The sequence below is a fragment of the Pipra filicauda genome, unplaced genomic scaffold (assembly GCF_003945595.2).
Source record: "Pipra filicauda isolate LSUMZ 115617 unplaced genomic scaffold, ASM394559v2 scaffold327_size997775_pilon, whole genome shotgun sequence".
Classification (NCBI taxonomy): Eukaryota; Metazoa; Chordata; class Aves; order Passeriformes; family Pipridae; genus Pipra; species Pipra filicauda.
Window position 1 is genome coordinate 581,098 of NW_024104451.1, and position 17,821 is coordinate 598,918.

The 17,821-nt window shown below is 51.5% G+C and overlaps 1 protein-coding gene and 1 long non-coding RNA gene across 7 annotated transcripts in view; both read left to right on the forward strand.

The window, feature by feature from the left end:
* The window catches only part of DLGAP4 (DLG associated protein 4), a 146,373-nt gene that overhangs the window by 104,332 nt on the left and 24,220 nt on the right, over positions 1 to 17,821 (forward strand). Inside the window, exon 1 of one of the 6 annotated variants that reach the window (XM_027740472.2) lies at positions 2,823 to 3,042. The exons of the other annotated variants lie outside the window; for them this stretch is intronic. Coding sequence (XP_027596273.1) covers positions 3,012 to 3,042 — 31 coding nt within the window. The 5' untranslated portion in view covers positions 2,823 to 3,011. Of the gene's footprint in view, positions 1 to 2,822; positions 3,043 to 17,821 lie in introns of those variants that run through there. 6 annotated transcript variants of the gene reach the window in all.
* On the forward strand, positions 12,137 to 13,203 carry LOC120323718. The gene is made up of 2 exons (XR_005564483.1): positions 12,137 to 12,745; positions 13,064 to 13,203. It is a non-coding gene; the product is annotated as an uncharacterized LOC120323718 (long non-coding RNA).

The following is a 17,821-nucleotide window of genomic DNA, read 5'->3' on the forward strand; positions in this document are numbered from 1 at the left end:
TCTCTGACATACAAGCAGGAAAGGGATTAGAGGGAGAGTGTGTGTGTGTGTGTGTGTGTGTGTGTGTGTGTGTTTCTATGTGCACGCACACACACCAGGGAGAGATTTCTGTTGCACGCTCTGTCATTGCAAAGGAAAAAAGGGCACGTACACATGTTCTGTAGTGTATTCATGTGTGTGTGACACAAAGAAATTTATGACAGCTGTTTCTCTCCACATTTACCAGTTCATTTTTCACCTCTGATCTTTTCCTTGTTATTATGGAAACTCCACCACCGCCCTGTGCCCAGCCAGCACTCCCTTTTCCCTTTCCCCCAGGAAGCTGTACCGTGGCTACAACCTCGCTCTCAGCTCCACCCCCAAACCCAAATCGTCCCTGTCTTTCTGTGCTTGGTGCTCTTTGCTGCCAGATTTCAGCTTTTCCACAGGCAGCAAGCTCAATGCCTGCTGCAGGCACATATCTGGCACCCCAAAACAGTTGCAATGGGTTTGAGTCCACAGAAATATCACTCGCCCAGATCCCCAGGAAGGGGGGAGCTGCAGCCACACATGATGTTGTGCTGGCACAAACAGATGCAGGGGAGGTGAGCATAGCTCCAAGGTCCTGGCCAAGCCTGCCTTCTCCCAGCAGGGACCATCTACAAAGGAGTAGAAACAAAGGCAGCTGCCAGCATTTCCCTTTGCTGATATGGTCAGAAAGCCAAGTCCTTCTTGTTGCTTTTATCAGCCTTGATAGCAGGAAAGGGAGTCAGTAGTGCTGACCTCATGGGAGAGAAGAAATCAAAGCACCAAGGGGTGCCTTGGCTTGTTTGGGGCCTCTGGAAGGGCAGCAACAGGAATTCATGCATGGTGCAGTGCTCTGCCTATGAGGAGAGCTGGGGGGGGGGGCAATTTTCCATGTACGCAGACACCTGAGGTCTCTCCTCAGGCCGAGGGGCCTGGTGCCACCCCCACACACTGGCCATCCATGTGAGCCAAGTGAGCACAGAGCTGCCCTGACACCAGACAGCCTCAGGTGCTGCTTTGTGTCCCTGCTGTCGGCGTTGCTCAGCCCCTCTCTGCGGCTCCCTGTGGTCACAGGGCTTGTGCCATCACTGGGGCAGCAGCGACCGATGGCCTTAGCTGAGGCACACACGTCTGTACCAGGAGAACTGGGCTGGGTGGGGTTGAGCGAGGCCATGCAAACAGCCTGGAGCATTTGCAGGATGTCAGACATCACAGGCAAATGAGGGTTTCTTTGTATGTAGTTCTCGTTTGGCATTGCTTTTCCTCTCCTTCATGCTCTTCCATTACCTTTTCCATCTACTGAGCCATGACATGGGTATTCCTGAGGATTCAGGAAGAGTTTGGCTCAGGGCTTCGCAGTCCGTGTGGATGAGTGGCTCTCAATCCTGAGCTGCTCCCCACTCGTTGCCTGGGAGCCCCCGAACTGAAAACAAGTTTCCTTGTTTTCTTCTGTAGGCAGCGGAGGGGGGAGGCCCTGGGCTGTTGGTCCTCAGGCTCAGGGCTGACGCGACCAGATCCTCCTTCAACCCCATTGTGCTGCTGCTTCCTAAAGCAGAAGCAGCAAAGCTGCAGCAGTTCGGTCTCTGAACGCCGAGGGGGGCGACGGCTCAGCGTGTGAGCTCAGTGTAGTGTTTCCCACGGCGCTTTGATTGCTCCTTGCTGCAGACTAGCCCTTCTCCTAGTGCTGGGAACCCAGCGAGTCATCAATAAATCACAGCACTCAAGAAGTGATGGTAGCAGCGAGGAGCCGGGGCGGCGCACGTGCTGCTGGCGGGAGCCACGTGGCAGCACCGCTCCCCGCACAGCCAGGAGCCCTGCCCAGGGCCAGGCACCCGCGGGCAGCGCCGCTGGGCAGTGCCCACACTATGGTGGGCTGGCGGGCACCAGCTGCCCATCTCAGTCAGACACTACATGGCGTGGCTCTGGTCTTGCAGAGATATCCCCAGCCCCATGTCCAGGCGAACTGGGTGCTCAGTTCCATGTGTCTCAGAACAGGATCGGAGGGATGGAGCTGGACACTGCTCCACCACCCAGCACGTCTGTGCCCAGGGTGCCAACTCGGGGTGGCTCTGCCCAGGCAGGTTCTTCCCGCAGCCTGCACGCTGTGCCAGCCCCGCTCCCCTCCGCATCCTCATCCCCCATCAGCCCTGCTCAGGCAGCCCAAGGGGAGGCATAAGGCACAGCTCCAAGCACAGCACCCGCACCCAGTGAGGCTCCACTGCCCCTCCCCTTGCCCATCGGGGCAGAACTCCACCAGCAAATCTCGTACCAGGGGAAAACACCCTCAAGGAAAACCTCCCCGTCCCGCTGTTTCCTTTCCATGTGTGTCCCCTTGCCCCGGAGGACTCCTCCTGGCGATCCTGCAGCAGGTGCGTGGCGGGTGGGTAGACGCCCACCGGCCACGCGGGTCCCACCCGCGCCCGGCGCGGGGGGCAGGAGCGGCTGGAGCGGGGGGGACACGGGGGCTCTTTCATCCAAACCCACGTTCGCGCGTGGGTGGAGCCGGGGCCGCGCCGGGGAAGATGTCAACGCTACAAGGAGACAAAGCTTCCGCGTGGGGTGGGAGCGGCGCCCGCTTTGTTCAGCAACGCCCGGCTCCCCCGCGGCAGCGCCGGTGCGGGAGCGGCCAGCGGCACCCCCGCCCCGTCGGCAGCGAGCGGGACGCGAGGGTGCCGCGGGTCCCGGTGCGCCGAGCGCGCTCCCGCGGGGCCGGCGGGGCGGGGGGACCCGCGCGGGGCGGGGCCGCGCGGCGGGGGCGGGGCGGGGGTTTAATGCGCGGCCCCGCCCGGGCGCGCGGCCGGAGCGGCGGGCGCGGTGAGTGCGGCGGCGGCTCCTCCGCGCGTCTCCTCCCTCCTCCAGCGGCGGCCGCACGAGCAGCCGGAGCGGCCCCGGCCCGCGGCTCGTCCTCCTCTTCCTCCCCTCCGCGGGACCCAGGCCGGGCCGAGCGCCCCCGCCCCGCGCCCCCCGCGTCTCTCCGGTCCCCTCCGCCCCTCTTTGTGTCTCCCATGGCTTTGTGTCTGGAGCTCCTCAGGCAATGTGAGTGACCGCGCGGGCGGGGGGCCGGGCCGGGCCCTGCATGGCTGCGGGCGGGGGTGCCGCCCTCTCCCTCCCTCGCTCCTGCTGCTGCTCCGCCGCTTGCCGGGCCCGCCGCCCCTTCCGCTTCCCACGCGCGTCCCAGCCCTCCGTGGGACCTGCTCGGCCGCCGCGGGGGGGTCCCGCTGCCGCCCCGCTCGGCTCCGGGGTGGGGAGGGGTGCGGGGGGCTGCTCCATCCTCCCCCGCATGTCGCCTGGGCCGCGGGGGGCCGGGCTCTGCCCCCCTGCCAGCCCCGGAGCGCCGAGCCCGCTGTCCCCGACCCTGCGGGGGCCGTGCAGGGTCGGGGACAGGGTCAGGGGCCGGGTGCCTAGCCCGATGCTTCGGGCCCTTAAGGAGATCCCTCCCTGTGCTGGAGGGAAGGAAGCGGCGCTTCCCTAAGTGTGTTCCCTAGCGGGGAACACGGGCCCCTTCTTTGGGGAGGCGTTCAGATTCTTCCGAAAAAGAAAAGGGAATTGCCTGGGCGAGGCACGAAGCTGAAGGCTGACATTTCGCAGCGCAGAGAGCTGGCACCTCCCGGCCAGAGCTGGCTCTGGAAAGTCTCTTTTTTTAGCCTGGGAGAACAAGTCCTGGTTAAAGGTACCTAGTGTAGCACCCTAGCGTCGAGGTGCCCGACCTGTCCGAGAGCTGAGGCTGAATCCCTCCGGGTTTAACTGCAGGTGCAGCTCACCATTGGTGTGCCATGCAGGAGGGTGGGGATGTTGGGTTGGTTGTGAGCAGTAAGTAAATGTGGCTCTTAATTTCTACTCCAGTCTTCAATGAGAGGCTCAAAAAGGAGAATTATTTGCAGGATGCCGTTGATAGGACTAATATTACTTATTCTGCAAAGGACCTTGACCCCAGGGTGTGCGTTTTAGAGACAGGAATGGAATTAGGACCTCTGAATCCTGGGCTTTAGCTTGTCATTTGGGGAAGGAAAAGAAGAAAAGGGGAAAAAAAAAAACCTCACGGCATGTGGCATTGGATCCTAAAATAAATTCCAATCATGTGGGATGTTAACAAGCCAGATTGCCAAGTCGTGTAAGCTGGCAGACTTGACTCCAGAGGGTCCAAATTACTTTGCTGGTAATTCCTCTTCAACAGGAATTTGGTGCTATGAAGTTACATGTTCTTGAATGTGTGGAGAAAAGTAAGTTTAACTAGTGATCAAATGCAGTCTGCTTGGCTTTCAGATAAAATATTGATGTACATGTACCTTAGTATTCAGAAGAGGGTTACGTGCAGAATTTGTTTGATGTGTTGCGGTCATGGAAAACCTAAAAATTCATCTATAAGGTGCAAGTGCTAAACTGCCATCTGCTATTTTTGCATCCAGCTTGCTACTTCTGTCCCACTTCTGTAGTGGCAGTGTAAGTTTGTGGTATAGCTCAGGATGCTGGGATCTGTAGCATGGCCGTGGAAGTGCTGGGTGTAACTGCTGGACACTGCCAGCTTGGAAAGGACAAGGAGACCCTGTGCAGCCTCTGCCAGACCCTGATCAGCAAAGATGATAATGGAAGAACTTGGTTTCTGTGATATGTGGATTGTCTGTCTGGAGAATACAATGGAATTTCGTAAAGTGCGGAGCACTGGGAGGCCAACAGGTACCGGTGTGGAACCGTAGCCAGTGTCCTAGCACACACTGTCAGCTTGTGATTCACTCACAGCTGTGTGAGAGTCCTTGGGTACTCTGGTGATTGATCTGTGCGTGCAGTTTAGATTTGTGGACACTTCTGACAACTTCGCTCAGGGTTATTCTGCTCTTCCAGTGTAATGCATGGAAGACCAGCTGCTCCGTGAGCTTGTTCCTAGCTGTGTGTGTTGCCAGAGCAAGAGAACTGTAAAAGCTTGTAATGGACAACTAATAACTGCCAGGCGCTTACAAATAACTCTGTGTCAAGTCTTGTCTGCTGTATGGATTTTCCTGTCGTCTAAGCCCTGACTTCTGTAGTTTGGAACTAGTTCACTGGGCCTTGTGAAAGTCACTCTGTGACATTTAATTTTCTAATAACCCACTCCATGCACGCCTGCAGAGGGAAGGCATCAAGCAGGGCTTGCTAGTGCCTCTTTAGCTGATACTCTTGCTCAGTGCAACCTGCACAACAGCCTCAAATATTTTTTAATGGATTGAGGAGGCATAATTGGATTCAGAGCAGTGCAAGTTACGGGGACATATGTGAGCTGGAAGGATTAAGGCTGTGCAGGCGGGTGGCCTTGTTCAAGAAAAATCCACTTTAATTTCTGCAGTGAAAAGTTGTCAGTGTGTTTCCCATCAGAGCAGATTTAAAAGGGAGGGGAGCAATGCTAAGGATGATTGCTGTTTGCTGTGAAAGGCGATTAGAATTCAGGCTGTCAGATACTGTGAGGGCTGTAGTTGCACTTGGGGATGAGAATGGTGAATTCTCATCTGGGTCTCTCCAGAACAGTTCATGAAAGATTGAGTTTATCCTTCCCTTCTTTCCCAGTCTCCATGCCAGCCTGCCACCCAGAGAGAGGGAGAAGTAGATACCAGGGTTTGACATGAGCTGCCTTTAAACAAGTGGAAGTTTTTTGAGGATTTGCAGATGGGTTTGTTTAGGAGAGAAGAAAATATTTAGGAGAGTGGAAATTCTGTCTGCTTCATTTTGTTGCAGAATTAATTAATTGTGTTTAGTGCAGATGGGTGCAGTCTGTCCCCTGGAGAAGCCAGGGGCAAGAGGAACAGCAGCCCCATGGCTGAAGTCCTGACCAGGTTCTCAGGCCTGTGCTTCACTTCTGCTCTGCCAGATTCTGGTTTAGAAATCCAAAAGCCACTATTGCAACAGCATTTGTGATTTCCACTAGAACCAGTGAGGTAAGTGCTAATCTGCTGTCAAGGACAAGTGACAAACAGTCTTGGGGGAGTTATCGGTCCCCCAGGCCTGGAAACTGTTGGATTTCTGGAGAGGGACAGGGCTGTGGGCTATGCACTGCCAGACCTCTTCCCAAACTTCTGTACATTTTAATACTGTGAAGGAAGACGACTGAGTTTTGATTCTCTCCTACTTACCTTCTTGCTGCTGAGCTTAGTCTTGCACCATGAATTGCCAATAAAGGCATGTGCCAGAGGGGCACGTGCCCCTGCTGGGATAGAGGCAGGGTACCCGATGCCCTCACAGGTGCTGCAGTGTCACCTGAGCAGACGTGCACACAGGAGCTGTGTTATCCCCACTGCTCTGCAGAGTCTCAGGAGGGTGAAATTTGTCGGCTCTGGCAACACCAAGAAATTGAAACCAGTCTCTCAAGGGACTCACCTGAGCTAGGCCTGCTGCGACAGCAGTGCTCAAAAGGGGAAGACTGTGAAAGTGCATAAATTTTAAACCTTAGCACTAGTATTTACATCAAGGATGTGTTGACAATCAATCTTGTGTATCCTGTTTAGTGCTCTTCATTAAGACATCCAGGTTTCACTGCAGTGATCTTTTCTGAACCTCATTCTAAGAGATCAAAGCTTAAACTACTGTTTTGTCTCTCCAGTTTGAAGTCGACTGAGAAACTTGAGTGGTGAATGTTTCAAAGGTAAATTCTTACCTGTGGTGCAGGTCTGTCAGAACTGGAATTAAAGTGAAGATCAGAAGTTGCTTATGCCTTTTTACTGATGCACTGTCATAGTGGAAAGCGATGTTTGATGAAAGCTGAAAAGTATTTCAGAGTTGATAAAAGGGAATTCTTATTGCAAGTTGTTGTCATAAGATGAGTCAAACTTATAAGTATTATTTGCCTTGGGTTTTTTCTATTCTGAAAGTGGTTGAGATCTTACTGAACAGAGCCCAGCCAGGTATTTGCTGTGTTCAGGAGGGAACTCCAAGCCTAAACTTCTTACCCGGAGTGGGCATATCTACAAATGCGTTAAAATTGGAACATTAAAGCATGGATGTTACATCCCTCTTAGGCCCTACACATAAGACAACTATTTGAGTCTGAAGCTAGAGAAAGTGTCCCAAAAGCTGCTGTGGAACTGTCCCCAAGGGAGTCCCTGGACCCTCTCCTGAAGGCCTCTGTTTTGCTGTGTCCTACCTGCTTGGCTGCCAGACTAGTCAGTGCTGCTTCTGTGGAGAACAGCGTGTGTGGGGACAGCTCGGGAGCCAGCACATTATTGCAGAGCTGTGAGGTCGCTTGAGTAGCTGTTTTGTTGGGAAGCCTCCTTTTCCTTGTTTGAACCCTGAGGCTTTTCAATTTCTTAGCTTGGCCCAAACACGGGGTCCCAAGTCACAACATTTCTGTCCAGGAACTCTCCCAGATTTTGGTGTGCTCTATTGAACAGCTGCCAGTGCTGTCTTGTTTGACCTGCCACTCCAGCAGTGGGCCCTGGGCTGGGAATTCTGGCCTCTTAGCGCTGCTGCTCTGAGCAAAGCAAGCTCCCTGGCAGTGCAGGGCTGCTGTAATGCCCAGCTTGTACAGTGTGGACTGGAACTTTCCAGGTAGATTTGAGGAGATGAGTACTGGTCGAACAGAGCTGGAGAACTCTTCCCAGTGCCTGAAAAGCTGCTCCCTTGGTGTTGGACAGTGCTTGCACTTCTTTAGCTCTGGTCCTGGACAAAGTAGCTACTTTATTTCCAAAGTATTTAGTTTCAGTGGCCCTCAAGTTTGCAGCATGCCAAGAGCCAGGCCTTGAGCGGGGAATCCTGGATGCTGGGAAGCAGAGCTCTGTTCACCAGCAGCCTGTTGCTGTTGGCCTTTGCGCTTGGCACCAGGCTCCATGTCTGCGTCTCGCTGTCACCCTGCAATCTTGTCAGCCATTCCAGAGGCACTGTTGCTAACAGCACTGTTACCCCACACATTAGCTTTTATCGCTGCTCTGTTAAGGTCCTCGCTGGAGATGAGTGCTGCAGAGTGCCCTGGGTTGCTAAGGGGAGGCTGCCAGAGCAGCCCTTAGAGCCCTGCTCTCTCACAGGACTTGTTCTTGCTCAAGTCAAACACTAACTCAGGCTGACTGGGGGGAATCGGAGCTTTGGGGAAGGGAAACAGAAGGCTTGGGTGGAGATGTCAGTAGTCACCTTGCCTGTGGCTGCTGCTATGAATGCTGTTCCCTGTCAGCCGTGCACAGCTGTGTGGGTTCGGTGAACACTCTGGTCTGATAGTCCCATGTTCCATCTGACCCATTGGGTCCCTGTGCAGGCACCAGCTGGGAGGGATCCCTGGTTTCTGGCTGTTCATCTGTGTGGTGCTTCAATTCCTGTTTGCAGTGCTTCTGTGGGACAAAGTTGACATCAGGACTGAAGAAATCTACAGGGTTAGGAGATAAAAGGGAGGCAGAGCATCTCGAGTGGCCTCCTCAGGGCAGTGGGGCAGGGGCCAAGGAGTGGCCTTCTCTCCCAGGAAACGAGCAACAGGACAAGAGGATATAGTTAAGCTCTGCCAGCAGCAGTTTAGGTTGGACATTAGGAGGAATTTTTTCACGGGAAGGGGGACTAGACATTGAAACGGGCTGTCCAGGGAGGTGGTGGAGTCACCACCCCTGGAGGTGTTTAAGCAAAGACTGGAAGTTGCACTCAGTGTGCTGGTTTAGTTGACAAGATGGTGTTCAGTCACGGGTTGAACTGGATGATCTCGGAGGTCTTTTCCAGCCTTAATGATTCTGTCGGACCCCGGGAACCGTGGGCTGGAGCTGGGAGATGCCCAGTGCTTGTGTGTAGTGGATTTCCCAGAGCCGCACAAACAGGACAGGGACTGCCCTGCTCGCGGGATCCCTCGGGGCTCTCGCGGTGCCGCTGTCCCGGCCGGGGTCCCTCGGGGCTCCCCGGAGGAGGGCGGCGGCCCCGGCCCGGCCCGGCTCGGCCCGGCCGCGCTTTGCGGCCGCCGCGCTTTGCAGCAGGGAGGGCCGTAGGGCGAGGAGAGCGCGGGCCGGGCCGCCCCCGGGGCGCTGCGGGAGCGGGGCCCCGCGCCCGGCCGAGCTGTGCTGGGAGAGCTCCGGCTCCTGCTCGGAGAGAGCGCCCTGTGCTCTGTCAGTGTGCGGGGACAGTGCCCAGCCTGTCATCCCGGCCGTCCAGGGAAGGGAACGGAGCTGGGGGAGGGGCTGGAGCTCAGATCTGATGAGGAGCGGCTGAGGGAGCTGGGGGGCTCAGCCTGGAAAAAGGAGGCTCAGGAGGGACCTTCTCGCTCTGTACAACTCCCTGACAGGAGAGAGGGGGGTCGGGCTCTGCTCCCAGGGAACAAGGGACAGGATGAGAGGAAACGGCCTCAAGGTGTGCCAGGGGAGGACATCAGGAGGAATTTCTTCACAGAAAGGGTGATTAGACATTGGGATTGCCTGCCCAGGGAGGTGGCGCAGTCACCGTCTCTGGAAGTGTTAAAGGAAAGACTGGACTGCCATGATTTGGTTGACAGGGTGGTATTCGGTCATAGGTTGGACTCGATCTCAGAGGCCTTTTCAACCTAGCTGATTCTGTGATAACAGCCCCTTGTACAAAGGGAATGGAAGTGCTGCCTGTCCTTTCCTCTGTCCAGGCTGTGCTCAGCCTGTCCCACAGCAGTGACTGCCTGGGTGACACTGTCCTGCTGCATTCTAGCACGCATGTGGCACAGCTCCCCTGAGCTCATTGACAGAGCAAAGCAGAGCCCAGGATAATGATGCTGTCCCAAATCAAAGGACAGAACTGGGCCAGCAATTGCAGCTGCTGCACTGGTGGCAACAGTAACTTTGAAGCACTGTCTGCTTTCTTCTGGCACTATTTGTGTGCTTACCTTTGATTTACTTTTTTTCAACAGCTCTGAATATCTTTAGTGTTGGTGGAGGCAGCTCTAAAAATAACTTCAGAAAGCTGGTTATTTCTGCCTCTGCCTGGTTTCTTTCCTTTCTGTAGCTAATGGCTTTTTCTACTGCAGTAAGGCCTGGTTCATACAGTAAATCATGTTTTCTGCTCTGTTCTAGTTTCTTGCTCTGTTAACAAACATCCCCTGGTTGTGGGTGATGGTGTGTTCAGGCAGCAGGTGCATGTGACTGCAGTTCTGGGTGAACGAGCTGGTAAACCAGGAGCACTGAGGCCAGAATGAACTAAAAAGTGACCTACAGCCTTTTGACCTGCAGTTGAGCTCCAGCTTGTGAAAGCTGGAACCAGTCAGGTGCTGCCTGGCAGAAGCTGTGTGCAGGAAGGTATGTCTGCTGTTTGAACCAGCTGTGTTCACGAGTGACAGAGGCTTGAGGAAGTCCCATTGTCCCATTTCTCAGATGTGTGCCAGAGGATGCCTTGTTTTTAATGGCAGGGTGAATCCCAGCAGGAACCCCAGTCACTGTTAATGCCTTACCTCAAGTTCTGCCTCTGTGTGTGAAATAACTGCACTTGACTGAGATATAGGGACTGGAAGTGTTCTGTACAAAGACTCACTTGACTGAATTATGACTGAGAACTGCTTCCGCTGCAGTTGTGAAGATACCAGTTAAATCTTTTATCCTAATTCTTATGGTGTGATGCTTTTCAGTATTTTTTTTAAGGTGACTCAGTTTTAGCCAGCTGTGCCTCTTATCACAAAGCAGCTGTTAACCAGATTGCTACCCAGCCTCCACATGCCATGAGTGTGCCAGTACTAGGGACCTATGTGCTCTCTCTCCCCTGCCAGCAGTGAAGGCCTCACTTTGCCATGGAATTGCAGGAGAAGAGCACAGTAGGTCTGCTCACAGGAGCTGTGGGAAGCAGCGTTACCCATGAAGGTTTCATCTCCAGCCAAAGCACATGCTGTGTCACTGTGCTTGGGCTTCTGTGTTGGTGCAGGTCTCCTCACTCCAGGTGCCCTGACTTTGTGCTGTGCCTTACACCTTCAAGCTTGTTTTCTAGGAAAGTTTACACTCAGCTTGTTCCTGGCCTGCTGCAGCTTTTAGGCTTGCCTGGGAAAAGAAAAATGGGGTAAATGTACAGAATGTAGCTGGTCTTTATTGGGCTGAATCTAGTGGAGGTGCCTAAGGCTAAGAGCCTGACTGTGGTACACTCCTAACAGTGTGGGCTCTCCCTGGGGAATTTTTATGAGCTGTGTGTTGTTCCTGGCCACTCTGGAGCAATAGAGCAGCTGCCTTATCTCTGGGACTGCCGTAAGTGCACCGTAGGATGGAGATCAGTCAGAGTCACATTTGGCTTAATGTGCCCCCAACTGCACTGTCACAACTTAACTGACAATAGCTGAGATTGCTCCTGTGTGTCTCTTGATTTGGAGATTGAAAACAAAACAATGTATGTACTTAGAGGGTCCAGATCTTGTTCATATCATCTATTCCAAACCCTGAGTATGCTTCATCCTTGAAGGGAGAGACTTAGCTGGCGTGAGTCACTGTGGGTTGGTGGCCTGGCGTTGGTTTCTTTTGTGTGCCCCCCACAGAGATGTGTCTGCTAAATGTAGAAGGCTGAAAGCACTTCAGCTAGGGGGCTTTCCTTGAGCGTGATGCGCTGAGCAGCCTCCCAAGAGTGTAGGCAGGCTCCAGTGGAGAGGAGAACTTGATGTGAGGGGAGATGAAAAATGACCTCACAGATCCAGGCTGTGCTCAGCGTTCTGTAGAGCTGGAAATGCAGCTAATGATATCATGGGGTTTCCAGTCTGGAAGGACTTTTGTACTTAGCTGTGGTTTGGGTGTCTTGGGTTCACCTGGCAAGTTAAAAGCAAGGTTTTTATTGTTGGAACAATGTCATTTCTATAACAGCTGCTCTTATTTCTGTTAATTACTATGGTTCCAACTACAAAGGAGCTTTCTTGTTCTAATTGGCCTCCTCCTGTTTCAATTCAGTTGTGTTGCTGTGCTGCCATGGAGACAGTCGTGATGTCACAAGCTGTGGCATCACTCAAAAGTGGCTGGAAGGCAGTTGTTCATACTCCCCCTCACCTGACCCACCCCAGTAATCAATAGCTGGGAGCAGAAAACAGAGCAGTTCAATAGGTTTCAGTGAAGACTGAAAGCTTTTAAATGAACCTGAATTACAGCTGTGATTTTAAGGCTCTTACTCCACTACTGATGTGAGAAATGATGTAGTATACCCATTTACTACTGCAGTGGGCAGACAGATGCTGTTTAGGAAAGGAGCTAAAAGCTCACCTACAAACTGTGCATAGTTTGTAAGTTTTGCTGTATTTTAGCATGTTTTCTATTTTCAGTGTGTGTAGAAAACTACCTCATCTATGGGAAGGGGAAGATGAAGTTTCCCTTAATACACCAAAACAGCTAATTCCCAAGTATTTGGATTTCCATTAAAGGCTATGAATAGATTGCTTCCTGGAAGGAAACTAGTTCTGTCCTTAGTCATGGGCTTGTCTAAACAGTTAGCCCCATCAAATTCCTTCAATACATGAGCAAGTTGCTGTGGTTTATTCTTTCAGGATAAGACTTCGTGGAGTTCCTTATCTCCCGAATTTGTGCCCTAGGGGGTTAACTGGGGAGAATTCTGTGGATGAGTCTGTGATCAGATGGCCTGGGTTGCTCTGTTCTTAGGCCAGTGATGACTTTTGGCAGTGCCATCAGTGCCATCAGATAACCTGACCACTATACCATGTCCACTGCTGGACTCTGAATAACACAGGATGTCCTGTGAGTCTGTCAGCAGGTGCTGTGTAGACTGCTCATGTACCTGTCTTTCAGAAATGTGAAGAACCTAACTGAATTAATGGCCCTGTGTTGGGGAGCCTGGAAGCTCTTCTCCTTTCCCTGTTGCTTCTGGCAGGTATCTTGTGCAGGTGAGAAGTAGGGTTATCCAGCTCTGGAATGGGCTGGATGGGAGGAGCTCTGAGTGGCACATCACTGGGTGTTGCTTTTTCCATGGTTGCTGCTACAAAGCCAAAGGAAAATGAGGTCAGTGTTGTGCTGCTTCGGGGAGCAGATTAGGAGAGGCAGAGACCCCATCCTCTGCCACAGCTGTGCAAGTGCCAGTGCACCAGCTTTCCTGCCTCCTGGTCTGCAGCCTCTTACTTGCTTGCATTGACCACCTTAGATTGCAGTGCAGGTGTTTTAACCTTGTGATGTTCTTTTCCCCTCTGCCAAACCCCTTCCCTCAGAATCTGCAGGTTTCTTGAACCCCTTAGGTGGGCTCAGCTGGCCTCTGAAAAAGGAAAAGAAGGAAAAGCTGAGGTGCTAACCAGGGTAGAGTGAGTGTTTGAGGATCAGAACAGAAACATAAAACCTAATATTATGCAAATTAATGTGGTGGTCTGCTGAGTTCTCTGAAATTCAGACCTGTCACTCAAGCAAGTTTTAAAAGCCATTTTTGTAGAAGGTGGTCACCTATCCACCTACAGTGCTGAGGAGTGTCCAGACTTAAAGGGAAGAGTGAGTGGGCACTGACAATTTTTGTAGAATAATTCTGCAAAATATATTTAAAGGGAAGTGGCATTCCTGTCTGAAAGATAAATTGAAAATTGCTGCAAGTCTGTCTGGACATTTTTCCAGCACTGAAGTTTTGGGCATTCTTGCAGCAGGAGCTAGTTCAGGGTTGTGACACTGAGTGCTTGTTCAGATGGTAAGTCAGCAAATTGCCTGGTACAAGCCAGGACCTGGAGAGAAAATCACGTTGTTGTTATTGTTGTTGTGTGTGATCTCTGATAAAGGCTGTGAAACCAGAGCAGCCGGATCCTGTTGCAGCCATGGCTGTGTGTACCTGTGTACAGGTAACAGCTCCTGCAAGCTTCACCCAGAGATGGAGGTTAACAAATACAGATTTGTGCTCAAAGCAAATATATAGAGAAGAGATGCTGCAGAGCTGGCAAGTGCTCTTAAGCAGATGACTAAAGGTGAGGTTACTTAATGTCTGGAAGCCTTAGGTTCTCACCTGGCTAAGCTGCCATGCTTCAGAATTACAGAGTAGGACGTTTTTGTTTTTGTTGCTGTCTCTCTTCATCTCTTGGTAACTGCTGGTCAGAGAGTGACAAAAGACAAGAGTCATTCCTGCTGCTGTGAAGAGAAGTGCATTTGCTTGGTCTTGTTCATGCTTTTCTAACCCCTCAGCAGAAGGAAAATACCTGAGTGAGCCAAGGTCTGCCTGCGCTCTTTACACTCACTCTGAGCGCACTGTGTGCTGATGTGGTGCCACATGTGGGGCAAGCACAGAGTGGACAAGGGTGGCACTTGGCTGCTTTCAGTCTTAAAGATCTCCTTGTCTAGCCAATGACACACTTCAGGACTGTGAATCACTTCTGTGTCAATATTTGCATATTTTAGGCAGACTTGGTGTGCAGTGGGTTGTGCAACACTGTGGGAAACTTTAAAGCTCGGAGGAAAGCACAGCTGGTGGTGCTGTCAGGCATCACTTGGTCTGTGCTCCTGAAAGCTGAGCTGACAATTTAACTGTGTTAAGGCTGGCTGGTGCTTAATCCTGTTTGCAGGATTGCAAGAAACTCAGGACTAGCTGGTACGCTTGAAAGCCTGTACACCTGGCCCTAGAGGCTGTGGGAGGTGTCCCTGCCCATGGCAGGGGTTGGAACTGGATGGTCTTTAAGGTCCCTTCCAAACTAAATCGTTATGGGATTGTATGTAACTTCCAGCACTGTGTCCCTGGAAGCCGTAACTTAAGCCCATGACCAGGTTTTCCAAGTCCTTTGAGGTTTTCATGGAGAGTGAATGTTTTCAGGAGGAAGCTGGTCTGTGCTGGTTTAGGAGTGTGCTGTGCTGTGACATGGGCACACCTATGGTCATATATTCTGCATGTTCTCTCCGTGCAGTTGGCTTCAGGTTACCAACTGCCTTTCTTATTTGAAAGGTCAATGGCTGCTCTTCAGTTGGCTTCTTGTACTGAAGTTCTTCAAGCCTGTCCATCTGTGCCACAGCTGATTCCTGCCAAACCTGGCCCTGCCCTTGGAATGTGGTGCTTATGGCTGCCTTGATTTGGAGTTTGCCTTATGTAATGCGTCGAGGTCCAGTGAACAGGCTTGGAAGGTTGCCAGGGAAGTCTCTCTTGCTCGGAAGCACTGACTGCAGCTCTGAACTCCATGGGCAAATCCTTTGGTTGCTGCTTTCCTGCATCTCTTATGTACTGAACATCAGAGTTGGGGTTTCCATGTAGCTACAGTCAAAAGTCTGGGAAGGAAGTAGTCCAGCAGTGTCTGTTGAAGGGGGAACTCTGCATGTTCTGCAGTAGAACTTGCGCATATGGGAACTCTAGTCTCTCTGCACAGTTTCTGCATGTTCAGTATCTAAAAATTAAAGTTCCTTTTTCCTCTTACAGGTGAGATTTATGAACAAATTTCTTAGCTGTCTGTATGGTGAAGTCGCATTGATAAAACATGCAAATAAATTTCTGTAATCGGGAGTCTCTGATTAGGAGGTCTGATTTTTCTAGTACTGATTAAGCAGAGTGCTTATTAAGCACATCTGAGTTGCTGCCTGGTATCCTGCTAGGTACCAGGGCATGAAAATCTATGCAGTGTTCTCAAACATACTGGAAATTACTCTGTTGAAGTGGTGTCATTCCAGCTTTGTCCCTGCTCCTCAGAGGGCAGTTGCCTTGCTGTGTGTGCTGAGGCTGTGGTTGTGTGCCTGGCCTTGAGAGGCAGCAGTGCTGTCATTCACCTCGGGGGACTGCACAGAGTCCCCTGCAGTGCTTACTGGCAGGAAGGGGGACAGCTGGGTCATCTTAATGTGGGGAAACTTACACTTAATGGCTTTTGGGGGATTTTCGAAGTGTGGTCTGCCTCCAGTTTCTGGTTGTGCCTTCTGGTTTGCTCAGTTTTCCATCTTGTTCCCTGGCACCTTCAGGGAACCAACAGGTCAACAACCCTCTCTGTCCAAGGGCTGCACAAACACAATGCCATAGGGGCACGGCAGGATGGAGTCTGACTTACACCTACCACAGTCAGACAGAGCTTTCCAACTTCAGAAGCGATTATTAATCCATTGCAGTGCTCTTTGCACTTTACTGCTCTCACACAGACACCTGAACTATGGACTGTTCTGATCCTAATGCACAGAGGATTTATATTATATATGGAAAATCTAAAGCAAGTGTCAAATAGTTTCAGTGTTTTGAAACTCCTGACATCTGATGTGCAGGAAACAAAGCCTAAGGCGCATTCATTTGTTCCGGCAGGGGCTGCTGAATGAAACCATAAAGCAGTTCTCTCCTTAGTCAGATTCTTGTGAGCATTCTCTGATAATATCCAGGATAAGGAAGTGCAGGATCATTTGCTCAGGGGAGACCATCTCTAGCTTTGAGAAGTGCTGTTTCTGCTTTTCTCTGCTGAGTGTGGTAATAAGGAGGGCTACTGCTGCATTCTACCTGGATAGGCAACGGACAGGCATCCTAGAATGTAATGGATGGAAGAAAAGGTAGTCTGGTAAGGCAAGGCTTCAACTGATCATGTGAATTCATACTCTGTTAAAACTTCCTTTAAATCATGTTCATACTTTAAGATCACTGAAGAAGTGAGCAAAGAGAAAGTTCAGACTGGAGTCCTTTGGACAATAAATCGCAGGGTGGTTTTAGTTTGGATGTGAGTACTCAGCTGCCCAATGCATTCTTGACTTCTCACTGAAATAGTATGTGTGTGCACATCTGTGCCTGCAGAACTGGGCTTCAGTGGTGCATCTGTGCAGAGCTCACTACTTGTCCAAAACTCCCGAAAGAGTTGTATCAAGGCATTCGCTTCTGCACTGCCATAGCATTGAACTCTGTCCCTGAATTCTGAACAGGGAGCACTTCTGAAACTCTCTCAAACTGAAAAATCCTGAGGGGAGACACTGCTGTGCCAGGCATGTGTCCTGCCAGACAGCAGCTTTGGGGGGTGCTCTGTTTCAGATCTGTGGCTGTGACACTGGTGGTAGTGGAGCAAGTGACTGTGTGACTCATGGGATATTCTGTATTGGGCCACCCATCTAATTGTGGGCTTCTCTTTCAGCCTTCCCTTTGATCTCACTGGTATTGATTGTGATCCTCTGTCCCTGGATCTCGTCACACAGTGTTAACTTGTGTGGAAGACCTCCCTTTAGTGTTGCTGCTTGTTTTCATGTTGTGCCCTGTGGTGCCCGAGTGAGCTGTATGCAGCTTTTCAAAGTGTTCCCAGTAATGACTGCCTGGTATGAAGCTGCCAGGGCAGACAGATCATACTGCAGTCAGTAGGCTGTCCTAACATAAATCCTGTCCAAGTAGTGGCCTGCTGTGTCTGGAAGGTGACTCACTGCTGTTGCTACACCCTTTCCCCATGGAGAAGGCATTCCTGCTGCAGGGAGTAGGAGGCCCAGCTTTCATGAGGCTCTATAGCAGCTGAGTCAGATCTCTTGTCAATTCATATAATTAACAATTAGCTGAGGAAGTACCTCCTGTAAATGTCTTCGTGGTTGTGTCTGTTGGTGGCTGGAGTGGGAGGGGGCAGTCCTGTGGTACCCAAGGGAGATGGCACCTCACAGATTCTCCCAGGTGTATTGCAGCACAAGCTGCTGACATTGCACTCCGTGGAAATTTCCTGATGGAGATGATGCAAGATGCTCTGAGTGAAGTAACCCTGCAAATGCTCTGCTGCTCCAAGCCTACTCATATTAGTATTCCCACAATTAGATAACTGGCCACACATCTGTTTACAAAGCAATATCCAAAATAATATGTTACTGTTTTGTTTCTTCTGCTGTGCTGTGTGTCATGGTTACAGCTAAAGAAATAGAACTGAATCTGTTGCTGAAAGGAGGTTGAATGTTTTTTCCTATGGCTGCTCTAATACAAAGTTGTTTTCACCATCTCAAGCCTTTGGCTTGTAGGTATGAAGCTTGTCTGCTGTCATCTCCTAGGCATCCCGTGTCTGCTAGATGTCTGGGACAGGAATAGAAACATC